At 64.4% G+C, this 24,059-nt stretch overlaps 4 protein-coding genes across 7 annotated transcripts in view; 1 reads left to right on the forward strand and 3 right to left on the reverse strand.

The window, feature by feature from the left end:
- The first annotated feature begins 156 nt into the window (after positions 1–156).
- ILK (integrin linked kinase) lies at positions 157–5,818 on the forward strand. The gene is made up of 13 exons (XM_048293039.1): positions 157–264; positions 1,705–1,798; positions 2,859–3,024; positions 3,332–3,427; positions 3,519–3,615; positions 3,711–3,794; positions 3,901–3,986; positions 4,232–4,341; positions 4,601–4,728; positions 4,832–4,953; positions 5,036–5,135; positions 5,212–5,342; positions 5,574–5,818. Exons 2-13 carry the CDS (start codon positions 1,710–1,712, stop codon positions 5,721–5,723), a joined length of 1,359 nt encoding a protein of 452 aa, XP_048148996.1. The 5' UTR covers positions 157–264; positions 1,705–1,709; the 3' UTR covers positions 5,724–5,818.
- Positions 3,139–24,059, reverse strand: part of DCHS1 (dachsous cadherin-related 1) — a 59,455-nt gene continuing 38,534 nt past the window's right edge. The window contains exons 19-23 of one of the 2 annotated variants that reach the window (XR_007201216.1): positions 23,416–23,702; positions 22,711–22,849; positions 17,869–22,488; positions 14,759–14,770; positions 3,139–3,150 (exon numbers count right to left, since the gene is read on the reverse strand). Coding sequence is in view for 1 of the 2 variants with exons in the window: in XM_048293001.1 (XP_048148958.1) it covers positions 19,874–22,488; positions 22,711–22,849; positions 23,416–23,702 (3,041 nt within the window). In the remaining variant the exon portion in view is untranslated. Of the gene's footprint in view, positions 3,151–14,758; positions 14,771–17,470; positions 22,489–22,710; positions 22,850–23,415; positions 23,703–24,059 lie in introns of those variants that run through there. The other variant, XM_048293001.1, reaches the window with a different exon arrangement.
- On the reverse strand, positions 6,715–8,411 carry TAF10 (TATA-box binding protein associated factor 10). Its single transcript, XM_048293053.1, has 5 exons — positions 8,216–8,411; positions 7,863–8,014; positions 7,635–7,699; positions 7,417–7,531; positions 6,715–6,877 (listed from the first exon to the last, which is right to left on the reverse strand). Exons 1-5 carry the CDS (start codon positions 8,394–8,396, stop codon positions 6,788–6,790), a joined length of 603 nt encoding a protein of 200 aa, XP_048149010.1. The 5' UTR covers positions 8,397–8,411; the 3' UTR covers positions 6,715–6,787.
- On the reverse strand, positions 8,587–14,325 carry TPP1 (tripeptidyl peptidase 1). Of its 3 annotated transcripts, none has more exons than XM_048293015.1 (13): positions 14,231–14,325; positions 13,651–13,746; positions 13,435–13,574; positions 13,211–13,361; positions 12,876–12,997; positions 12,353–12,537; positions 11,944–12,142; positions 10,527–10,715; positions 10,344–10,416; positions 9,967–10,087; positions 9,711–9,869; positions 9,503–9,640; positions 8,587–8,855 (listed from the first exon to the last, which is right to left on the reverse strand). In XM_048293015.1, the coding sequence occupies exons 1-13, from the start codon at positions 14,239–14,241 to the stop codon at positions 8,715–8,717; spliced, it is 1,725 nt and encodes a 574-aa protein (XP_048148972.1). In that variant the 5' UTR covers positions 14,242–14,325; the 3' UTR covers positions 8,587–8,714. The 3 variants fall into 3 exon arrangements, with proteins under 3 accessions (XP_048148972.1, XP_048148988.1, XP_048148979.1); XM_048293022.1 differs by having other exon boundaries at positions 8,847–8,936; XM_048293031.1 differs by lacking the exons at positions 11,944–12,142; positions 12,353–12,537.

Below are 24,059 nucleotides of genomic sequence, written 5' to 3' on the forward strand. Positions count from 1 at the left end.
CTTGGCACGCCCCATAGCCCCGCCACCACCCCGCATAACCACGTTCTCAGACGATGGCCCCGCCCGGTGCCCCCGCCCCGTGCCCCGCCCGGTGCCGTGTGGCGGAGCCGTGGCCAGGGCGGGTTCCGGCCGGCAGGGGGCGCCGTGTCGGGGCGGAGCCCCCGCGCTGCCCCGCGCTCGCCGCAGCCGCCGCCCTGCGGAGCCGCCGGGACACGCACCCGGTAACGGTGGGACGGCACCGGCACCGGGACCGAGCAGGGACAGGTTGGGGAGGCCGCGAGTGCGGCTGCGGACGACCCGAAGCGGGGCTGGGCCGGAGACGGACCTACCGGAGGCGGGGCCGGGTGGGGGAGCTGCACGGGAGGGGTGGGGGGCGCAGGGAAGGGCTGGGGGTACGGGGGGGGATGGGGGGAGGGCTGAAGGGGACGGACTGATCGGGCCGCAGGGCAGAGCGGGGCCGTAGCAGCTGGTTTGGGGTAACACGGGGAGACTGTGTCTGCACATCCCGTCCCCTGCCCCGGGTGCTGAGCAGGGCCGAGGTGGGCGCTTGGCGATCCTGGCAGGGCTGGGGCTGGTCGATCCTGGCAGCCCCGCGGGACTGGGTCGGGGCCGGTGGGTGACAGGAGGGCGCAGTCCCGGGCCGAGCAGGGGACAGGGTGGGGCGTCCCCATGATGGGGTGTCATTACTGCGGTGTGAGGTCCCACAGGGCCGGGACCGCTGTGGGATGTCCTGGGGACCCCTTTTCCTGAGGTGTCCGCATATGGCTGGGGGATAAATCTCACCCGGGGCCGTGGGTGTTCTGGAACCGGGACAGGGCCAATGCTGCCATGGATGTGCTGGGGCCATTGTGGGGCCTGTGAGACCCTGGCAAGAGTCCAGGGCTCTGCATCCCACCCCTCTGGAGCTGCCGGGGGCAAGGGGTGCAGGCAGAGTCCTGAGGGGTAGCAGCAGGCGCTGGCAGCTAGTGGGGGTTCCAGCGTGTCTGGGTGGGCATCAGATCCTGGGGGATCCTCCAGCGGCAGATTTGAGCCCCAGTGGGTGCATGTCGGGCATGTCATAGTCTATCTGTCTCCGTTCCCACACTGTGAGACTCACTCCATGTCCCTGCTCAACACCATAGACCCCCAGGCAGGGGGTCCCACGCTCACAGCCGGGGGCTCAGGGGAACATGGGGAGCAGGAGGGTGCTCTATGCCTGGCTCTGAGCTGGGGTGCCCATGGATTCTAGGAGAGTGCACGAGGCTTTGGGGTCCCAGTTTCTGAGCATGGTGCCATGCCAGGCACAGCCAAGTGGGTCAGGAGGGTCATGGGGCTGCAGGATCCCATGCTGGGGATGCTGAGCTCCCCCAGCCCCATTCCCCCACCAGATCTGCGGGATCCCATCTTGAGGGTGCTGAGCTCCCCCAGTCTCACTCCCCCCCGGAGCTGTGGGCACAGCCTGTGCCTGGTGATAAGCCCGGGGTTGCCAGCCTGGCTTCCTGAAGGCAGCCACGGCCCCGCTGGAGTCACCCAGGTTCTTCCCCTTGTGCCGCCAGTCCAGCTCCAGCCCGGACCTAAGCCTGCCTGCGGCTTCCTGGAGAGCTGCAGGGATGGGGCGGGAGGGGACAAGGAGGGGGCCAGGAGGCTCCTGTACTTGCTGTTCCAGGGACCTCCCAACCGAGGGGTCAGGGGTCCCCATGTCCTTACCCACCTCCCCTCCCGCAGCCACCATGGACGACATCTTCACACAGTGCCGGGAGGGCAACGCGGTGGCCGTGCGGCTGTGGCTGGACAACACCGAGAACGACCTCAACCAGGGGTGAGTGGGGCTGGGCTGGGCGGTGGAGGAGGCTGTGCAGGGCTCGGGGGGCTGTGCTGGAGGCTGGTTTCCGCTGCTCTCCATGGAAAGGCAGGGGGCAGACGGCAGGACACAGCTCCTCCCCACTGGAGGAAGTTACCGCATCGCTGAGGCACGAGGCTGAACATCCTCTGGCCACTTCCTCACAGCCACAGCTAGGGCTCAGCTGGGCTGGGGGTACCTCCCCTGTCCCCATGGTGGCAGCTGTGTCCACTGACCATATCCTTGTGCCCCCATCCCCTCTCTGGGGAGCACCATGGCAGATGCGTGGGCACACGGCTGGGACCACTGGGGCTGGGAGTTGTGGGGGGCACTCTGTGTGCCCGAGTGTCTGCTCCCCACAGCCCATGCCAGGGGTCTTGCAGGACTGTGAAGTCCAAGATGTGCTCACAGCCATTCAGCAGCCATGTTTGGGCCGGGCATAGGGCTTGTTGCATCTGCCTGCAGTATGTGCAGCTGGCACAGCTTGACCCTGTACCATGACCCCAGCCAGGCCATGGCCGTGGCATTCTGGACATGCTCCAGACAAATGGCCTCCCTTGGTTGTGCCTCCTTGCCCCTCCTGGGGGTCCCAGGCACATGGAGCTCTCTCCCAGACCCACAGAAGGTGCCCAAGGGACTGTTCTGTGCCAGGTACCCCTGCCTGCAGGGCCATGGTGGGGGCAGATGGGGTCTGCTGTGCCAGGGGGCTGAAGCGGGACCAGGAATATGGGGAGTCTGGGCTGGAGGGAAGCCAGGGCTGCAGCAGCCCCTCCGCCAGTTCCTGATCTCCATTTAAGGCCCGGCTGCCACCTCCTCCCTTACTTGGCCACGGAGTGGGGGGATGGGGACAAGATCCAGCTGTGATTCAGCCTTGGAGGAGACAGGATTTGGCCTGGGCTGGTGGGGCCCTGGTAGGGGTGGGAGTGGGATGGATGTTCAACCCGGTCCCTTGGCCCCCACGGCTGGTGTTTTGAGGATGATGCCAGTGGTGCCTGGGCCAGGGGGCTACAGTTGAGCAGAGGCCCCTGCCATCCTGCAGGGACGACCATGGGTTCAGCCCCCTGCACTGGGCCTGCCGCGAGGGCCGTTCAAATGTGGTGGACATGCTCATCATGCGGGGGGCTCGCATCAATGTCATGAACCGGGGGGATGACACCCCACTGCACCTGGCTGCCAGCCATGGCCACCGTGACATCGTGCAGAAGGTACCTGTCCTCTGTGCCAGCACCTGCCCTTTCCCACCTCCTGTGTAGCCCCCCACACTACCCTTGTGAGACTTGTTCCCCTCATCACCTGTCAGGAACACCTGGCATCCCCCCAGTGCCTCTGAGCTCCCCACTTCTCACAAACTCCCTCCAAATCCCTCTGAGCCCCACACCAGCTTGGCCCCCTCCCTACAGCTCCCAGCATGCTGCCCCTGCATCCCCCAGGACAAGGCACAAGGAGGATGGGGATCTTGCCTGGGCTTACAGGGAGAGTCCTGGGCTCACAGGGACTGTCCCCTGTCCCTAGCTGATGCAGTTCAAAGCAGACATCAATGCGGTGAATGAGCACGGGAACACACCGCTGCACTATGCCTGCTTCTGGGGACATGAGCAGGTGGCTGAGGTGAGTGGGAGCATGGGCAGCAGGGAGGGTGAGGTGGGAAGGGGGCTGAGGGGAGATCACAAACCACAGTCCTCGCTCTCTGCTCCCACAGGACCTGGTAGGCAGCGGCGCCCTGGTCAGCATTGCTAACAAATATGGTGAGACCCCCACAGACAAGGCCAAAACACCACTGCAAGAGGTCCTGAAAGGTATGAGGGTCTCCCAGGACCCCATAACTGACACAGCCTCCAGCCAGCCACAGCAGGCTCTGGATGCCACCCTCCTCCTCCTCCTCCCTCTGCAGAGCGTGCTGAGAAGCTGGGCCAGAGCCTCACCAAGATCCCCTACAAGGACACGTTCTGGAAGGGCACGACCCGCACCCGGCCCAGTAAGGACTGGGGGTTCCTTGGGGGGTGCCATGGGTCCCCCCCTGCCCTGTTGGCGCTGCTTCCTGGATCCAGCAGCCATGGGCATTCATCCCCCTTCTACTCTAGGGAATGGGACCCTGAACAAACTTGCTGGGATTGACTTCAAACAGCTGAGCCTGAGCCAGAAACTGAACGAGAACCAGTCGGGAGAGGTGGGTCCCTCTTGCCCCCAGGTGCGTGCTGTACCTGTGCAGACCACCGTGTCCTGGCCCTGCTGGGCACAGCTGTTCAGGAGTCCCATGGCCAGGTGCAGGGAGGGGGCTCCTGCCCAGCTCAAGGGGCTCCCTCTCATTGTGAACCCTTGGTCCCATGGGCTCCAGAGGCCCACGCGGGGGCCTGGGGATGCTAGGGACTCTGCACCGCTTTCACGGTGCCTGTGTCCCTGCTCCTTCTCCAGCTGTGGAAGGGGCGCTGGCAGGGCAATGACATTGTAATCAAAATGCTGAAAATCCGGGACTGGACGACGCGAAAGAGCCGGGACTTCAACGAGGAGTACCCAAAACTGCGGTGAGTGCTGCACCTGCCTGGAGCCACCCCGGCATGTGCCTGGGATCCCTACCAGCATATGGCCAGGGCCACCCTGACACCTTCTTGGGGCAATGACAGCTCTCAGGGTATAGGGCATGCAGGAGCCTCCCGGCTCTGTGGGGCCAAGAATGCTCCAGGGTGGTGGCCAAGGGCTGGGAGGCCCTGGAGGATGGCAGAGGGCAGGCGAGGGGGTGCAGGCAGCCTCTCCCTGTTCTCAGGGCTGTCACTTGTCTTGCAGGATCTTTTCCCACCCCAATGTGCTGCCGGTGCTGGGCGCCTGCCAGGCCCCTCCAGCTCCCCACCCCATCGTCATCAGCCACTGGATGCCCTACGGCTCCCTGTACAACGTCCTGCACGAGGGGACCAGTGAGTGCTGGGGAACGGTGGTTTTGGGGGCAGCAGGAGGCTCTCCAGCCACAGCCCTGAGGTGGGCTTAGGGTGGGTTGACCCCCTGTTACCCCCTTCCCAGATTTTGTGGTGGACCAGATGCAGGCGGTGAAGTTTGCGTTCGATATCGCGCGGGGCATGGCCTTCCTGCACACGCTGGAGCCCCTCATCCCACGCCACCACCTCAACAGCCGCAGCGTCATGGTGAGTGGGGGCACAGCCCCTCTCCCACGGCAGGGGGGCTCTCAGGACAGGGGGGCTCCTGCTGACTGCCCACTCTGCCCAGATTGACGAGGACATGACGGCACGAATCAGCATGGCTGATGTCAAGTTCTCCTTCCAGTGCCCGGGGCGGATGTATGCCCCGGCCTGGGTGGCTCCTGAAGGTGAGTGCCCAGTTCCCAGCCCCCCCAGACTGGCCCCCTCACCCCCAGTCCCACTCAGCCCCCAGCCATCCCCCAGCCCTGCAGAAGAAACCAGAGGAGATCAACCGGCGCTCAGCTGACATGTGGAGCTTCGCAGTGCTGCTGTGGGAGCTGGTGACACGTGAGGTGCCCTTCGCTGACCTGTCCAACATGGAGATTGGTATGAAGGTGAGGGGGTGGGGGGGCAAAGGAAGTGATCTGGGTCAGAGTTAGGGGAGAAGTTCTGGCCACTGAGGGTGGTGAGGCCACAGGTTGCCTGGAGAACTTTGGCTGCTCCATCCCTGGAAATATTCAACGCCAGGCTGGACAGGGTGTGGAACCACCTGGGCAGGTGGAGGGTGTCCCTGCCTGTGGGAGCAGGGCCCTAATCCTGACTCTGGCCCCTCTTCTTGCTTGCAGGTAGCACTGGAGGGGCTACGTCCCACCATCCCCCCTGGCATCTCCCCCCACATCTGCAAGCTGATGAAGATCTGCATGAACGAGGACCCAGCCAAGCGCCCCAAGTTCGATATGATCGTGCCCATCCTGGAGAAGATGCAGGAGAAGTAGAGGGGAGGTGCCTCCCTTCTCCAGTGCTGCCTTGCGCCCCCCACCACCCCCAAGTGCCTTTAGCCCTAGAGACGGGGCAAGCAGAGGACACCTCTCACCCTGAGCCAGCCACGGACACACGGTACAGATGGCACTGCCTGTGCTGGAGCTCTGCAAGCTCCGGACCCCCACCCAGGGTAGCCCCTCACCAGGGTAGCCATAACCCAGCCTCTGGGCAGCCCCCAATCCAGTGCAGCCCCCCTACCCAGGGCACGGCATGTGGCCTGGCCCTGCTGCTGGGGGATGGGGCTGTGAGGCCCCCTGTCCCCCTTGCTGGGCACAGCCCAACCCAGGACTCAACCCCCCAAGGCTGGGGGGGAAGGGGCAGGCCAGGAGAGGCCCCCTGTGGTGCCCAGCACTGCCCCCGCTTTGCGCTTCACTGGCCACTTCCCTCTGGTCCCAGAATGGCCACTGGCAACCAAATAAACATTTGGTATGGAACCAGTTGCTGGGGTTCAGGGCGGGAAAAGGGGGGGGAGTTGGACGGTGGGAGAGCGGCTGAAGCGATTGGGGGTCTGGGACTCACAGGGGCTGTCTAGGACTGAGGGTGGGGCTGGATTGATAGGGGGCTGCCCTGCAGCCCACAGAGCCCTGGGCACAAATCAGCACCCACAGCAACCCTCTGGCGCCCGGCGCAGGTAGATGGGCACAGGGCCCCCTCGGGAGGTGCCCGGTGCAGGAGGGGTGGGTCAGGGTCCCATCCCTGGCTCCATTTGTAGTGCTGCCTGTGCAGCCCCCAGGGCATTCTCTGTGGGAGATAAGGGGCAGTTTAGGGAAGGAGAAGGAGGAAGAGTAATTCCTGGGTAATTCCTGTCCCCCCAACCCCACTCTGCTCCAGCACTGTCAGGAGCACTGAGCCCCCTGTGACCAGCAGAGGGGGGTGAGTGTGACAGCCCCCCTGTGGAGGATCAGGGCCAGCATGTGTGGACACAGGCATAGGAGCAAGGCTGCCTTCCCACAAAACCCTCCTAGGTGTTTAATGGCACCGACACAGCCCCTACAAACTGCCCAAGCTCCCCCGTGCTCTACGTGAAGTAATGCGGCTTCTTCACGTTGATGCCGTATTCGGCCAGCGCTGGTGTCAGGTCCTCCATGGTCAGTGTGTACTTCTTGTCCTGGGGGACACGGGGCAGATGGTCACAGCAGGGACAACCTGGGGGTGTGGGACCCCCCAAGGTGCAAGGACAGCCATGTCCTGCTACCAAAGGAGCTGCTAGGTGGCATTAGAGCATTCCCAGCTCCCCACATTCTGTTGCTCTGTGCCCTCAAGACGTCCCCAGACACCTAGCACCAAATCCCATCGGCCTTGCGGAGCCCCTGAACCCCAGATATGGCACTAGGAGGGTCCCCAGGACCGCCCACCCCCACTCCAGCTCCTCCCCAAGCTGAGAGCAGCGGCCGCTGCCAGAGTGGGGTGGAATGGGCTGCCAGGGACAGCTGCTCCCCCACGCCTGGGGTGCACCAAAGTGTGTCCACAAGCTCACTGCCCCCCTTGTGTCCCCTGTGTCCTCTCCAGCCCCTCCCCACCTGAAGGGACCCACCATAAGCCTGGCGGGTTTTGGGATTTCTGCACCTCAGTGTTCCTGCACTCAGTAGCTGCAGGCGCAGCCCCATCCCCAGAGAGGATGTTCCCCGGTTCCCTCAGCGCCCTCACCTTGCTCTTGCTGCGGGAGCTGCCCGAGGCCGTGCCCTTCATTTTGCAGTGCTGCAGCGCGTCATTGGCGATGTCTGAAATGAACTTCTGTGCCGCCAGCGAGATCAGGCGGATTCTGCGGGACAGAGGCCATGTCGTCGAGGCCACGGGGGTCTGTGGGCCCCTCTGCCGGACCCCCACAGGGTTCCTGCGACTCCCCCCACCCTGCGGCCACTCACATGCGTGGGTCCGAGGCCTCAAACCCTGCCCGGTTCAGGTAATACCCTGTGACGGCGTCCGGGATCTGGGAAAGGAAGAGTTGGAACAGCTCCACGGCCCCGTGGGAGCGTTTCCGTATCCTGCATCCCGTCGCACAGGAGCCGCCCCGTATCCCAGTACCGTGGGCCCTGCCCCGTGTCCCGTCCCGTCCCGTCCCGTCCCACAGGAGCCGCCCCGTGTGTCGGTACCGTGGGCGTGTAGTCCTCCAGCTGCATGAGGAAGTCCACGAGCGGCGTGGTGGACACCACGGGCTTCACGTCGCCGTTGGCCGCGGGCGGCACGTACACGCCGTTGGACATGGCCCCGTCCGGGGGGGCGGCCACGGCCGCGGACACCGGCACTGCGGGGCAGCACGATCAGTCCCAGGAGCCCGGCACGCCCGGCCCCACCGACACCGGCAAAGCGGGACAGCGCATTCAGTAGGACCCCGGGAAACCCGCAGTCACCGGACGCCGCTCCCCCCGGCCAGGGCGGCTCAGGGCGTCCCGCGGGACCCCCCGTGCGCGGGGCCCGTCCCCCGCCGCCCCCCATCTCGACTCACCGGGCCCCCTCCCGCCGGCAGCACAGCCCTCGGTGGCCCGCGCCGCGCCGCCCCCCGCAGCTGGCGCGGCCCCGGGCCCGGCGCTGCCCACAGCGGCCGGGCTGGGCTTGCTGCCCTCGGTGGGGCCTGGTGGGGCCGCCGGGGCCGCGGGCGCGGGGTCGGGATCGGCGCTGCCGCTCATGGTCCGCGGCCCCAGCCTCAGCTCCGCGCCTGCGCGCGCCGAGCCACGCTATTGGCCCCGCCGCCCCCCAGCCCCGCCCCTCGCGCCGGCCCATTGGCCCGCCTGGGCCCCGCCCCGCCCCCGCCCCGCCCTCCGACGCTCATCGCCCCGCGCGCCCCCTGGCGGAGGCGCTGGCACAGAGAGGCGGGGCGGGGCTTGACGCGTTTATTGGCCCCGCCCCCCGCGGCCCCGCCCCGGCCCAGCTCCGCCGTGTCCCGGTGTCCGCTCCCGGTGTCCGCTCCCGGCGTCCGCTCCCGGCGTCCGCTCTCGGCGTCCTGGTCAGCGCGGCCCTAGTGCCCGCAGCAATCGCGGGAAGTTGGGGGTGCCCCAGCCGGTGACGGGGTCCCAGGCGGGGCTGGCGCAGAAGCCCTGGCCCTGCACGGTGCCGTCCAGGCAAGACAGGTGGCAGCCCTGGATCACCTGCGGGGACCGGCCTCAGCGCGGGGGCTCAGGGACCGCCCGCAGTCCCGAGACAGCGACCTCCGGGGCACAGGGACCACCCTGGACAGGGATACCATGGGCACAGGGACCCTGCCCGCAGCCCCCGAGACAGCCGCCCCTGGCATCCCTGAGTCGGAATCCCCGGGGCACAGGGACCACCAGACATCCGACACGGGGACCCCCACAATGCCCCCCATGGCATAGGCCGCCCCTGTCCAGGATCCCCTCAGGACACTGGCAATGTGGGACAGCATGTTCAGCTGGACCCCAGGACCTCTGCAGTCACTGGACACCGCTGCCCCAGCCACACAAGGGGACCTGCCCCACAAAGCTCACAGGAGTCCATGGGGACCCCCCAGGACACCACTCCCATGGGAAGGTCAAGGGGAACCTCAGGACACTCCTCCCATGGGAAAGCCATAGGGAGTCTCTCCTGCTCCCCAGCAGGACAGTGCTGGCCCCTCCCCAGGCACAGCTCTGGGAGCAGGAGCCCCAGGACAACCCCTCAGCCCCTGGAACACCCATGGCCTTCCCAGCCCCAGGCCTCAGTCCAACACTTCAGGACACCCACAGTCCCCTCAGCCCCCAGTATAGCCCCTGCAGCCCCCATTCCCTGCCCCACTCACGTCGTAGAATGCATCACCAAGCCCTTGCTTCTGCAGCTGGTAGAGCGCAGGGTTGAGGAAGCCAAGGGGTGCCAGCCCCCGTTGCAGGCGCCGGTCGTTAATCAGTGCCACCATGCCTGCCACCACCGGTGTGGACGCCTGCGTGGGCACAGCCTCTCAGCCCAGGACCCCCACCATCCCGAAGGGCAGCAGGGGACGAGCTCCTTACCGAGGTCCCTGACACCCAGGGCAATGGGATGCGGTTTGTCACCACCCAGTAGTTGTCGGAGAGCGCAGCCAGGTCAGGGTAAGCGCGGCCGCTGCTGTTGAAGTAGGAGCTGGGTGGCAGCTTCGAGGCTGAGTGCAGGAAATGCCCGACAGCAGCGGCCTGGGGATGGCACGGCCCATGGTTATCCCCAAAGTCCACTGTCCCCTCTAACTCTAACCTCTGCAGCCCCCAGCCTGGCAGCGCAGGTGCCCCTCACCTGGTACTCGGGCATGGGGAAGACGTTGCTGAAGCCACCCCCACTGATGTAATCCGTCACCTCCTCTGTCACCAGGAAGGGGTTCTTGAAGGACGTGCCACCCACAGTGGTGACATAGGGGCTGGGGAAACAGGGGGACACTGCAGGTGGGCACACAGCTGCCTGGGCCTCAGCAGCCACCAACAGCCCCCTCTGCTACCACAACCTTGCCCCACAAACCCAACAAACCCGCAGGAGCTGCGCAGCCTGCAGCTCTGGGGTCTGTAAGCATGCTGGTGAGGACCCTCAGGTGACCTTCCAGGGGCTCAGACCCCACCAGGGCCAGGGCCAGCAGTGCCCCACAGGTTTGTGTGCACCCAGCTCCCTCCTTCACCCACCTGGAGGCTGGGAAGCTGGGCCGGAACGTGTGGTTCCCACTGTGCACCCGCCGGCACCCAGCACCTTCATCACCTGCCGGCACACAAACAGATGACAGGGGATCACGGCCTTCCAGCCACCCCTTCCACAGCCCCACTTGGCGCTTGGTGCTCAGGCTCCACCATGCCAGGCCCTGCCCACACCTGAGGCAAACAGGATGGTGAGGCCACGGGCCGCCGCCTTCATGAACTCGGTGTTGACGCGCTCCATGTAGGCGTAGGACAGGCTGTCCTCGTCATCCCCATAGCTCACCGAATGCACCCAGGGCAGCGCAGACATGTTGCTGAGCAGCAGCAGCCAGGCCAGGAAGGGCTCCTGGCTCTCATGGCGCCCTGCGAGGACATCGGGGCAGGGACATGAGGGATAGCTCCTCCAACACCAGGGGTGGGGGACAGCGCGAGGGGTCCTGCCTCGTCAGCACCAGCACCTTCCTATGCAGTACAGCCCCATGTGTTCCTTCCTATGGGCCATGGAGTCACAGCACGTCCTGCCTGGAGCTCCGTGAGCTCATTCCGGGGCTCCTCACATTGGATGACACCAAGCTTCAGCTCAGCCCATGGGGTTGGCAAGAGGGTCATCCTTATCCCGGGACAGGGGGCTACACTCACGCCCCTCTCAAAGACTCTGCCCCAGGGCTGCAGCCACGTGGGCACTTGTGGACTCAGCGGGGCCTCAGCTCCTCCTCTGGCAGTAGGTCCCAGCACAGTGGTGCATGTGCCACCTCCACACATTCCACCTGCACTTGTCCAGGTCCCTCCCTGCCCCCCAGTCCTCTTCACTGGGAGGGGAGCAGAGTCCCAGCCACCCCCACTCACTCTCGGTCACCCATGTCACTGTCCCTGCACCCTTCCCACACTAGTAACCGTGTGGGGGTGGAGGGAAGGGCAGCTCTGGGCTGCTGCCACTGTCACCATCAGGGACAGAGCCATTGGCACTCACCTGCTCAGCCAGTTCCCAATCTGGGACAGGGACACTGCCCCCAGCACCATGCCCTGATCATGTTTGTGCAGGCTGTTTGGCAATTTGTTTTCCCAAATTCCCTCACTCTCCCTCATCCTCTCCATTGGGAGACGCGTGGGTGGGGGCTCAACTCCAGCAAGGCTAGAAAATCCTATGGGAGGAGGGCTATGCCCTCCTTCATGGGAGCTGAGCTCCCAGCTGCTCTGCACAGTGCCAGCAATGAAATCCCTGCTTCAGGACACTCTGGATGTTGAAGGTTCGCACGGTTCAAAGTCACTACACAAACTAGGAGTGATGTCCCTAGGACTTGGGAATCCAGTGCTGGCTCTGACTTGGGGAGCACACGGTGCACTCTCACAGCAGCTGGGAAAGCACCTGGGGCTGTACTACAGCCAGCTGTCTGCACAGCCCTGCAAGCTCTCCCCTTGCTCCTCCGAGCACCCCCCTCTCCTGTTCCAGCCCTTCCCCTCACACCTCCAAGCGTTCCCTTCCCTGCTCTGGGCACTCTCCTCACCCCTCCAGGCACTCCCCTCCTCCCTCTGGGTGCTCCCCTTCCCTCTCCAGGTGTTCCCCCTGCCCCTCGGGGCTCTTCCCCAGTACCTGCATTGCTGAAGACCCAGGTGGAGACATTGGCGCCTGTGCTCATGATGTACTCCACGTCCAGGCTGGCCTCCAGCCCAGCTCTGCCATGGCCCTGGTGCCCCACCACCCGGTCCACCTGTGTGCGGTGGGCAAAGCCACTGCCAAAGAGCTGCATGAACTCAGCCAGGTCAGCTTGGTGGAAGTACTGCTCGAGAAACTGTGGGACACACAGGGACAGATTGTTTTCTCTTGAAAAAACAAGGTAACATTTTGATCCTGACCTAGAAAGTTGCCCAGCACGGGTCTGTGCTACACCAGGTACTCCCAGCAGCCACTGAGGGACACCCAGCTGTCCCAGGATTCCCAGAACAGCACCAATCCCTAGGACTGCCACAGCACACAGGCCTCTGACCCGGGCAGTTGTTACCTGTGCACAGGCCTGGCTGTTGTTGGGCAGGAGCCCCACGTCCCTCCCTGTCATGTTGTATCTCTGGCGCAGGACGGCCGGTGTCACGCCCAGGTGGAACAACACTCTTGTCAACCGCGGGTCCTTCCTGGCCCCGGCTCTGCTGCCTGCCACGCGCTCCGTGGGGAACCGGTGCATCCCACCCACTGCAGCAGAGCCCAGTGAAATGAGAGAAGCCATCAGGGCGCAGAGCCCCACGAAGGCAGGACACAGCCCTTGGGCTCTCCATCACCGTCCCCACATCTACATGGGCAGGCCAACAGCGGGGCTTGGAGAGCCCAGCCCTGCAGCCCCAGCCTAAGGAAAGAGCCTCCTCAGCCTTCCCACAGCTGAGCCATGGCCTCAGCTTGGCACCCCCTGGACTTTTTGTGGGACAGTCACTGGACTCCATGTAACAGGGATCTGCAGGAGGGAGGTTTGTCCCCCCAGAAGCAGCTGCACCTGAGCTCCGCAGCCTCACTCACTCCCCCCAGGTGGGACATACCAAAGTCCAGGTGCTCTGCGAGCTCTGCAGGGACACTGTAGGGCAGTGGGGACCGCACCAGGCTGCGCTGGCCCTGCACGTACCGGTGAAACTCTGCCCCAGGGAGCAGGCGCTCAGCCGTGCTGCAACACAGGGACAGCCACTGTGGGATGGGACAGGACTAGGACACAGGGACGGCCATCAAGGGATGGGACAGGGCTGGGAAAGAGGGATAGCCACTACGGAATGGGACGGGACCAGGACACAGGAGCAGCCACCACAGGGCAGGACAGTAGCGAGACACAGGGACAGCCACCACAGGGCCACCAGAGCCAGTTCCAGCCCTTAGGGCTCACCTTACGGGCAGATAACACTCCAGGAAGTCAAGGGTGGTGACACTCCGGCAGTCCTCTACACCATGGCCTTGCAGCCACTTCAGCACTGTCATCAGCGTGGCTGGAGAAGGCTGGACCAAGTCCCTCACCTGCTCCAGGGACAGGTACTGCCCTGGGAGGCACAGAGGGGTTAGATCCCCTCACAGGCCCCAGGGGTTGTGGGGGCTCAGGCACGCGGCCGTTACCGTATTGTGGGGACTGAGGGTCCGAGACAGCCTCGACAAGGCGGGTGAGCTGGACAGTGCCGCGCTGCCGCAGGGCGAAGGTCAGCTGCACTGGGTACCCAGGATCCACACGGCCAGCATGGGCCCAGCCAGGGGGCACGCTGGACGGTGGGCGGTGAGCGGGGGCAGCACCGGCACCCCGGCCCGGCCCGGCCCGGCCCACCGCCCCGCACCTACCGGAACGGCTGGTCCCGCTCCAGCTCCAGCGCCAGCCCCGTGGCGCAGCTCCAGGCGGCCACACACAGCGCCAGCATGGCGGGGATCCCCCAACACCTGCAACGGGCTCAGGGGAGCACTGGCACAGCCGTGGGGAACCGGGACTGACCGGGGACTGACCCCCGAGCCCCTGTCCCCAGGGAGCCCCGCCTGAACCCCTCGAGACCCCGTGACGGGAGAGCCCGTCTGACTCCCCATTACCCCGGATCTGGGGAGCCCCGCCTGAATTCCCCGAGTCCCACCGCCGGGGAGCCCGTCTGACTCTATTACCCTGTCATTGGGGAACCGCACCTAACCCGCGAGCCCTCATCACCGGGGAGCCCCGCCTGACCCCCCGGTCCCCGTTGGCACCGTCACCTGGGAGCCCCATCGGACACCCTGAGCCCCCATCATCCGGGAGCCTCGTCGGACCCCCCCGGTCCCCATCACCCCGGGGCCGGAAAGCACTCCCGTCCCCGTTACCCCCACCGCCAGCGGGGAGCGCTCCGGGGCCGCGGAGCCCCGCCCGGTGCCCGCTCGGTGCCCGCCCGGTGCCGGTTACCCGCGCGCCATCCCGCCGCGCCGCCGGTGACGTGTGCGCGCGTGACCCTCGGGCACGTGGGGACACCAAAACAGCGCCCACGTGACCGCACGTCACGTGATGGGCGGGGCCGGGAGCACGGGGCGGGATCGGGCCGGGATTCGGGCCCAGAGCTCCGGGCTCGGCACCAGCTGCCCCCCTCGGCCACTCGGCGGGGCTGGGCGGGCTTCAGGCACGGTCCCGGCGGGGAGTCCCTGCTCGTCGGCGGCTCAGACACGGTCCTGGCCGCCCCCGCCCCCGTTCCCGCCCCTCTCTCGGGCGGCTCCAGGCGCCATGCGGACATGTTCCCGCGGCGGGATGCCTCGGACACGGCATTCATCCGAGGGTCCTTGTCGGGCTCCCGGGCTGCGAGGGGACCAGGGGTCCGTGCTGGGGGCGGGAGGCAGAGTCCTTGTAAGGCTGGGGGTCCTGGTCGGGTCCCGGCTCGGGCGAGGGGAAAGGGGTGCCATGCAGGAGGGGCCCGGGCTGGATGGGGCAGAGGCTGGGCACGGGCCGTGGAGACTGTGGGAGCCCGGGTCAGCACGGCCCCGTCCCGCATGTCCGGAGCGCCACGGCCCGGCCCTGCTGCCCTGCACACCGCGGGGGCGGGGGCCGGGCCGGGGCACGGAGATCTCGGTCTGTCGGGGGACAAGGCTGCAGAGGGCTAGGAGGAGCACGTGCACGTGTTCTCGCTCGGCCGTGGGTTGGAAGGGCCACGGGACACGTGGTGTGAGCTCTGTTTGCCCCACCAGGCCACTGGAGCAGCCCACGGGCAGCTGGCGCAGGCCCTGCAGCTCCTCGGCACGTCTCCACGAAGCTCCGTCCCACGCCAGAACTCAGCTCGCGGGGATCACAGCTGTGGAGTGAGGATAGCTGGCATTGGCCCCATCTCTGGCCCAGCCTGTTGAAATTACACAAAGTTAAAATTTTTTTTAATGTAACTTCAGTCAGTTTTGTTCGCCTTTGCCCCGGGGGAAGGGAATTGAAGTTTCCTTTCAGGGGACTGTTTCATCAGGCGAGGTCTGATGAGCTTAACATCTCAACAGACTGGGAGTAGCACAGAAGCTACACAAAAGATAACGACCATTAACAACCATCAACTCCAGACATCACCCCTCGCATGGTCTGGGAAAAGAGGTAAGAATGAGAACCTAATTAGCATCAGAGGCAAAGAAATCCGTATCCAGTAGGGATACTAAGAACTGCACAACTTGGGACGAGTGAACATTGAACCAATGAATTTCTATGTGTTTTGACTGTATAAAATATGTGAAAAATCGAGTAAAATTCATGTGTCATGGAATGATTTTCTCTGCACAACCCGGGCCATGCGTGGATGAAATTATTTCAGTTGCACATCCTGGCCAGAGCAACATCCTGGCTAGAATAAAGTAACGCCTTGATTCTCTAACACTAAAAATGTTGTTGGAGAGTTTTTTTGTTTTTCCTGCAGTATCGGTGACAACCCCAGTCACACGACACATTCCACGGCTCCAGCAGTTCCCAGCTGTTTTCTTGCTTCTGCAGGGAAGAGGCAGGCAATAGGAAAACCACCTGCCTGGCCTGGCTGCTGCATCCCCTGCACTGGAGCCGTGCCAGAGCTGTCTGTGTTCCTGCTCCCCCAGCCCCACCAGCTGCCCTGGCCTGGCAGCCCTGGCCTCCTCCTGGCCACAGACAGAGGGGGAACCAACCACCCTAGCCCTAGCCAGAGGCTTGGGGGCTGTTTGGGTTAGACATGCCCCATGTCCAGTTTGGGGATGGACTCTTTAAGTGGGATGGGATTTGCAGGGGATGATGTCCTGGATCTGTCTGGACAGCTGGGACTAAGGTGGCCGGGCAGAGTTAATCGTGTTAATGAGCATCTGCTGCTGGTCTGGTGCCTGGGAGGTCAGGGAGCCTTGATGTCTCCTGGAGTGGCTGCGGCACCCTGGCTGGAGCCCCACTCGCCCGGACACACTCGTGTGCTGTTCCTGCACACGGGCTGATGCAAGTCCCTGCTGTGGGCAGTTGGATTTTCCAGAGGCCAAGAACACCAGAGGGCAGTGGCACTGAGGGCAGCGTGCTGGTCTCCACATGCCCAGTGTGCCCCAGCAGGGAGCTGGAAGGGGTCGGGTTGGGAGATGAAGGAGCAGAGGGGACCCCAGGAACACCATCAGGAAGAGGGGTGATCCTTTCCCCCTCTCTGCCCCCGCTGTGCTGGCTTATGCTTACCCCTGCAGTGTGAGGAGCCCTGTCCGAGGCAGGGACAGGAGCTGCTCCCCTGGTCCCAGGGTGCTGGCAGTAGGGTTGGGCATGTGTTGGGGGGCTATGCAGAACAGGTTGGGGCTGTGCAGGTCTCGCTATGGGGTGTTGGAAACTGAGAGCTGAGGACAGAAACAGGGTGGTTTGGGGAGCAACAAAAAATGGGACAGAAGGGAAGGCAGGATGGAAGTGGCTGATCACATGTAGGTGGCTGATGGTCACTGCATGGGTCTGGCCACATCCAACACCTGCCAGCTGCACAGCTGCTCCTGGTTCTCAGACTCTGTGCCTGTTTCCCAGGGCTGGTGGGGGGCACGGTCTGGTGAGGGGGGGATGTATGGCATCAGGTCACAGCGTTTTGAGATCAGCGAAGGACCCTGTGTGTATGTCTGTGTCGCCCAACATAGATATGCAGAACCAAAGCTACTGGGCAGACTGATAGGAGCACTGGGATCCCCAGTGTGTGTCTGTGTGTGCTGCTGGCTGTGCTGAGGCCATGGCTTGGGGAACTTGTATGTCCGGTGTCCTCAGTGGGGATGCTGGGAATGTGAGGTATCTGCTGGGCAGACGGCGTGTCCAAGTGTGGCTGCTGCAGCTCTGGGTCCCTGCACAGCCCTGCCCACAGCCCTCACCAGAGCGAGGGTAGTGGGATGGGAGGGGGTTGCCTGTGGCATGTGGGACCAGCTGTGTGCACATGTGGAGACATCTTCCACAGCTGTGCTTGCATGTATGCCTGCATGGACACATGCTCAGCCTCGCTGCTGGACAGCCCAGGGCCATGGTCCTGCTGCAGCTTCGCTGGCCTCTCAGGGAAAGAACTTGACAGGATGCAGCCATGGATGTGGGTGCCAGGGCCTGGCCAGGCCCATGTGAGCCCCCCGTGGTGCAGGTCCAGTCTCCCTCCCCCTGCCCCCCCCATCAGTCCCATGGGGACATGGTGCCAGCCTGGCATGAGCCCACGACAGCAGGGATGGGGCTGTGTCTGTACAAACGTGTGGTTTATTAAGGCATTTTTTGAGACATTGGCACTTGGGTTCAGGCTGCACCGGGTGGCCCCTGCGTGGCCGTGGGCAGCGCTGGTACATGCAGCACCACGAGACACAATACAAAAGGTACAAACGAGTAAAAACAGGAATTGTAGTACAATGTGTAAAAATAAATAACTGGGGGCTCAGTGACCCCAGCCCAAAGCAGGGTGCGTGTGTCTGACCCTTCCTGTGGCGTGCAGGGTGACCCATCTGTGTCCCCATCCCAGATGTGCAGTGGAGCTGGGCTGTGTGGGCAGCCTGGGCAGCACAGGGCCAGGGGGCATGGGGCACCCCAGCATGGGACTGGGGGGCACTGGGTAGCCCTAGAGTGCCCCCACAGAGCTGGGGGACACAGGGCACCCCCAGAGTTCCCCCACGGGGCCCGGGGAGCACAATGTGTTCCCACAGTGCTTGTGAGCAGGACAGAGAGGGGATGGGGCTGTCCCTATGCCAGGGCATCTCAGGTCCCTGTGGGTCTCTGGCAGAGTGGCCATGGCCCTGTGTCCCCTTGGGGGTCTCCGTCACTGTTGCACAGGAGATCCCTGTCCCCTGTCACTGCCCTGTGCTCAGGACAGCACCTGGGACCCACTGGCATGTGCCAGGACCCGCCAGGACCCCATGGCACAAGGGGGATGAGGGGCTGGCTATAACAGATGGAGCTGCAGCCACAGATGGCTCTTCATGGGAAGTGGGGGGGACGGGCAGAAGTGGTGCATTTGTCTGCTGTGACAACACCTTTGGGGCTGGGGCTGCAGCCACACTGCAGACGTGCTGGGTCTGGGGAAAGTGATGGGAACGAGCTTCCCCCTGGCCCTGCTCAGGCATGGGGTGTCCTCCCTGACCCCCAAATACACTCATGACCAGACTGGGCATTCAGGGCTGCTGTGGGGTACCCCATGCTGTTCCAGCCCTCGCTCTGCACCCATGGCCATGTGGGGATCGCAGCCTCCGGGAGCACCAGGGCTACAGTGGCAGAACCCAGGGTCACACTCCCAGGGCCCACGATGCAGGGCTGCTCCCTGTGAGCAGCCGTGGGCTCAGGAAGAGCTCTGGTGCGGGCTAAGGGTGCTGTGAGTGTGACGCTGCCTGTGTGGCTGGCTGTGCACAGTGCTGGGAGGAGATGGGGACCGGCTCCACTGCAGGGGCTCTGTCTGGGCTCACAACATGCATCATGGGGTTGCAGAGCAGCCCTGTACAGAGGGCTGGGGCCAGGGGCAGGGGATTCTGGCACCTTGACCATGTTCTGGAGGTGGCCCAGATGGTCCTGGGGAGCAGTCATGCAGTCTGGGAAGGCCAGATGCCCCTTGTCCACACTGTGGCTATAAGAGAACATGCTGGGCCATGTGGCTTTTTGGGGTACCCCCTCCCACCTGTGCCCCTGCAGCTGCAGGCTGCCTGCTGGGCCTGGGGTGGGTGCGGGTCACAGCAGCCATCACCACTGCTCCTGAGGCTGGGCTGTCCTCGTCAGCTCTCACACAGCTCTGCCAGCCCCATTGTGCTGCCCGTGCCTGGGCACTGTCCCTGCCTGGGACCCCTGCCCAGAGAGGTACGTGGTCCCAGGAACGGGGCTCCCATGCCGAGCATGACATGCGCCTCCCTCCCAGGACCACAGGAACCATCCTGAAGCTCTGGGCAGGAGATTCCCTGGAAGTGTCACCTGCATCAGTGGGTAGTGAAAGGGCTGTAGAGACCTCAAAGGCTCTCCTGTCCCCGCCCAGCCACAGACAAGCAGCGAGATGCAGGCATTGCTGCCTTTTGCTGCAGCCAGCTCGGTGAGTGTCCCCTCCCTGTCAGGGGGCAGGTTCATCCCCGCAGGGAGTAGACGCTGATGGGCAGGCAGCATGTGTGCCCTGAGCATCGCTCCCTGCCCTGGGACATCATCCCCAGCCATGGGTCATCATTCCCTTGCCCTGGGAGCTCCTAGGGTCCCTAGGGAAGGCTCAAGGTCCTCCTGCACCCAGGCGGCCACATGGCCCCCGGAGCTGGGTAGGGCAGGGTCTGGGCCTGCAGTCCCTGGCCCAGCACCCCTCAGCTCCCAGCCACTCCCGGAGCACCAAGTACCGTGAAGCACCATCCTGCCCAGCGCCAAACTGAGCCACTGCAAGCAGCACGTGGACCATCACCCCGGGGTGCCAGCACTGGGGTCAGCAGTCCATAGGGCACCAGCCAGCACAGGGTCTGCCAGACTGTGGGGAGGGACAGGGGCCCCAGCCCCCAAGGACACCTGCAGACCCTGGGGGCCCAGGCCTGGCACAGCACTGGGAGCGGGATGAGCACCCATTTTAGCAGCCCTGGGCCGGGCCCCGCTCTGGCGCCATGGCAGCGGGCTGGGGCAGAGGAGTCCAGGGGCCCAGCTCTAAATCCTGAGCTCGGCCTCCTCAGGGGGCTCCAGCGAGTGCTCAGCGCTGATGGTGGAGGTGGATGGCCCCTGCGAGATGCCGAAGGGCGAGACCACGGGGGAGCGGGCGGCCAGCGGGGACAGCGATGGGGAGAAGCTGGGCGACATGGCGGAGGACGAAATGGAACCCTCGTGGCTGATGGGCGAGCGGCGCAGGGAGGATGGGTGCGGGAAGGTCCTGCCTGGTGGTGGCTTGGGGGGCACAGACTTGGCACCTGGATGGGCCACCGAGGTGATGAGGGGCGGGGGGTCGATGCGGGGCTTGGGCTCTGCTTTGGGCTTGGCTGGGAAGGGTTTGCGCAGGGAGCTCTCATCCTTGAGGCGGGCGATCTCCGTGAAGACACTGGCCAGTGGCTGAAACTGGGGACACCAGTTCAGCAGGTAATCCCAGTTGTAGCTGCCACGGAGCTCCTCGTCGCTGGCCACAATGGCGGTGAGCGAGCCCTCCACGGAGGGCTTGCCGTCCTCTGGGAAGGCGTAGTCCTGGGGCTGTGAGGAGACACTGAGGCCGCAGCGGACGCCCAGGAAGGCGCTGCCCCCACCGTCCTCATGGTACAGCTGCAGGGGTGGCCCTGGCAGCAGCAGCCCAGAGCCCTTCTTGCTCTTGAACCACTGGGTGCTCTCCAGCGCAGCTGGCTCACAGGAGATGTCGGAAAGTTGGTCGGCATCCTGCTGGATGCCAGAGTCAGGGCCGCGCGCAGCGATGTGCTCCTGCATGGAGGCTGTGATGCTGGCCACGCGTGGGTACTCATTGATCATCCGTATCTCGTCATCCTCAGCGGCTTCAGCAGAGCCACGGCCACTGGAATGCGAGGGGTCCAGTGAGCCGCCCCGGGTGTAGGGCCCTGCCGGCTCAGTCCCATACCCTGGCAGTGCCTGGTGGTAGATGTGCTCAGCCCCAGGCAGTGCTGGCTCCTCACGGCCCAGCTTCTGCAAGGACCCACTCTGTGCGTGGGCCAGTGCCCCCTCCCCCTCTGCCTTCTTGTGGCCCCGGCGCTGTCGGGAGCGCACCAGCGCCAGCACGATGGCCACGGCGGCCAGCACCACCACGACGCCCAGCGAGGCGGCCACAGCCACCAGCAGTAGGTTGAGGTCGGCTGCCAGGCCAAAGGAGGTGTGTGTGATGTCAATGGTGACCTGCGCAGAGGCCACACGGGAAGCAGGCAGGGGACTGCGTGCCTGCACCTCCAGGCTCATCTCCCGTGGCTCCCTCTTGGCGCGCCCAGCGCCGGCTTGGGGCTGGCTGTCCACACGCAGGTAGATGAAGCCTGTGGTCTGGTTGATGGCGAAGTATGGTGACGGCTTTGCCAGGGTATACAGCACAACACCGTCAGCCCCCTCATCCTCATCCGTGGCCAGCACCCGCCCAATGCTCTGCCCTTTGCGCGCGCCCTCAGGCACCTCGAAGTTGAAGGAGGAGCTCAGGAAGATGGGATCATACTCATCTTCCCCCGTCACCAGCACCCGCACAGTCACAGTGGCCGAGGCGTTGCCAGCGTCGGTGGCCCGAACCAGGAGCTGGAAGGCTTTGGCCCGCTCATAGTCAAAGGTGAGGCGGGAGCGCAGCTCCCCAGAGCTCCCATTGACAGCAAAGGCGTCCCGGCCGTCCCCCATGGTAGGGTCCCCCACTGCCTGCTCCAGCACCATGTACCGCAGCTCCCCAAAGGTGCCGGTGTCGGCATCGATGGCACGCAGCGTGGTGACCAGTGTGCCAGGTGGCAAGTTCTCCCGGATGCTGGCGCTCAGCACCTCCACTGGGAAGTATGGCTTATTGTCGTTGATGTCCTTCACCTCAATGGCCACGGGGACCAGCGCAAAGTGCCCACCTGGTGTGTCTGTGGCCCGCACCACCAGTGTGTGCAGTGCCTGGACTTCCCGATCCAGTGGCCGTGCCAGGCTCAGGGCCCCTGTGCTCTCGTGCAGCTGGAACAGCCCATGCTGGTCACCTGAGCTGATGGTGTAGTGAATGCGGCCACGCGGCCCTGAGTCGGCATCGTGGGCTGCCACGCGCAGCAGCTCGGTGCCAGGCAGCGCAGCCTCGCTCACTGCTGCACGGTACTCGGCCCGGGTGAACACGGGCGGGTTGTCATTGACGTCCTGCACAGTGATGAGCACAGGCACGGTGGCACTGCGTTGCGGCAGGCCCCGGTCTGAGGCTGCCACGGTCAAGTTGTACACCGGGATGGACTCAAAGTCCAGGGACTCCACAAGCACCAGGGCTCCCTGCGTGCGGAGCTGTCCCCCAGCCCAGGCCACCCGGCTCTCCACCTGGAAGGCATTGCCGCCATTCCCACTGACGATGGTGTAGTCAAAGCCAGCATTCTCCCGGGAGAGGTCGGCGTCACCTGCCTCCAGCGTTAGCACAGTGGTGCCTGGGCGCAGGTCCTCGGGAACACTGGCATTGTAGCATGGCTCCTGGAAGCGGGGACTGTGGTCATTAACATCCAGGACCTGGAGTTGCACTGTGGCCCAGGATGAGAGGCTGGGAGAGCCGTGGTCGCGGGCCTCCACCACCAGGTCCAGGGTGGGCTGGCTGACATTGAACTCCACCTGCCGGGTGGTGAAGAGGGTCCCTGTGGAGCACAAAGCCAGGGTCAGCATGGGAACCAGTGGGAGCTGGGAAGGGTATCAGCTGGAGGGGCATTTGATGGTCACCCTGCTGTGTCTGCCTCACCAGGTACACCAGAAAGTGACCTGGTGAGGGCTTAAACAGGGCCAGCACGGGAGCACTCCCCTCCACAGGCACCCTTAAATTGACCCATGAGAGAGGCCCACAGAGCACCAAGCCCACGCACCATTGCTGGGGTCGATGGCAACATCAGGGCTGGGCACAGCCAGGCGGAAGGTGATGTCCCCATTGCTCCCTGAGTCGGGGTCAGTTGCGCTCACAGTGAGGATGACACTACCAGCAGGTGTGTGCTCTGGCAGCAGCACCTGGAAGAGAAGGAAACTCCAGTCAGCATCTGGTTTCCCCCTGGCAGAGCCCCCAGCAGTGCTGGGATGGGAGTCTGGGGCTGGCCAGGCAGCCATAGCCAAGGTCGTCCAGCCTCTCACAGGCAAGGGGCTTGTGCTCCCAGACCCTTCAAGCATTCCTGGGGCTCCCCAGCCCCTTGCCCAAGTTCCAGAGCTGCAGCACACACTGCCCAAGCCAGCCTTCAACAGGGACCTGCCCATGTCTCGCCACAAACATTTGTCTGGGCTGTGGCCCATTTCCCACCCCCTCTGGCCTTCCCACTGTGCTCATCCATTTCAGCTGGACCCTCTGCATCCAGCTGTGCCCCTTGCAGGGGCTGGTCCCAGGGTCACCTGCCTGGTTTCAACTCCTTCTATGCCACAGTGACAGCATGAGGGATGTCAGGATGTAGATATGGGTCAGAAAGTGAGACCAGAAGGGGCTCAGACCCATCCTCTGTGCCTTGTAAGGGCAGGGGAGGCAGGCAGGAGCTGCAGAGGGCTTGTGTGGGATGGCCCCTGCTGCCTGGCACACCTGGTGCATGTACCTGATAGAAAACCTGGGTGAAGGTGGGCACATTGTCGTTCACATCCTCCACAAGGACGGTGAGGTTGGCCTCAGTCTCATGGCGTGTGTCAGAGGCGCGCAGTGTGAGGGTGTAGCGGTTGCGCTGTTCATGGTCCAGTGGCCCTGTCAGGGCAATGTGGCCACCATAGCGCAGCACCCCGAAGGTGTCTGCTGCGTCCCCCTCCAGCAGCAGCGTGTAGGAGAGCGCAGGGCCCGAGTCCACATCGTTCCCAGTCAGCTGGGCTATCTGGGTGCCCAGCAGTGTGTCTGTGGGGAGCAGAGATGTGAGTGAGCAGACCCATCCCTGCCCAGCATACCTGGCTCAGCTGGTGGAAAACCAGTTCAGTCCAGAGCCTGAGCACCGGGAAGAGGGGAAGATGCCATGGGAGAGGGAGATGCCGGGGGGAAAAGGAAGGTCTCGGGGGCTTGGCAGGACAGGTGGAGGTTTGCACGGGCACAGGGCACACTGGCTGAGGACTGTGAGCAGGCAGGGCAGGTGTCTGCAGCCAGAACCCTGGACATGAGGCAGGGGCTGGGGTTGGGTTGGTAATTCAGGTTCCTCCCTCAGGACACAGCAGCACCACAGAGGTCATGCTGGAGGGCTTGGGGGGCTTCAGCGGGCCA

This window comes from Corvus hawaiiensis, chromosome 2 (assembly GCF_020740725.1).
Source record: "Corvus hawaiiensis isolate bCorHaw1 chromosome 2, bCorHaw1.pri.cur, whole genome shotgun sequence".
NCBI classification, from domain to species: Eukaryota; Metazoa; Chordata; class Aves; order Passeriformes; family Corvidae; genus Corvus; species Corvus hawaiiensis.

Bases quoted from the DNA above. Each gene is read 5' to 3' on its own strand.
- ILK (XM_048293039.1), top strand. From the start codon at position 1,710: ATGGACGACATCTTCACACAGTGCCGGGAGGGCAACGCGGTGGCCGTG. The intron at 1,799-2,858 runs GTGAGTGGGGCT...GCCATCCTGCAG, and splicing joins GAGAACGACCTCAACCAGGG to GGACGACCATGGGTTCAGCC. The intron at 4,342-4,600 runs GTGAGTGCTGCA...CTTGTCTTGCAG, and splicing joins GAGGAGTACCCAAAACTGCG to GATCTTTTCCCACCCCAATG.
- TAF10 (XM_048293053.1), bottom strand. From the start codon at position 8,396: ATGAGCGGCAGCGCCGATCCCGACCCCGCGCCCGCGGCCCCGGCGGCC. The intron at 8,015-8,215 runs GTGAGTCGAGAT...GCTGCCCCGCAG, and splicing joins TGCCGGCGGGAGGGGGCCCG to TGCCGGTGTCCGCGGCCGTG. The intron at 7,532-7,634 runs GTGAGTGGCCGC...TCTGTCCCGCAG, and splicing joins GAGGCCTCGGACCCACGCAT to AATCCGCCTGATCTCGCTGG.
- TPP1 (XM_048293015.1), bottom strand. The intron at 10,088-10,343 runs GTGGGTGAAGGA...CTGTTTCCCCAG, and splicing joins CCCAGCTTCCCAGCCTCCAG to CCCCTATGTCACCACTGTGG. The intron at 9,870-9,966 runs GTGAGGGGCACC...TGCCATCCCCAG, and splicing joins TCCCCATGCCCGAGTACCAG to GCCGCTGCTGTCGGGCATTT.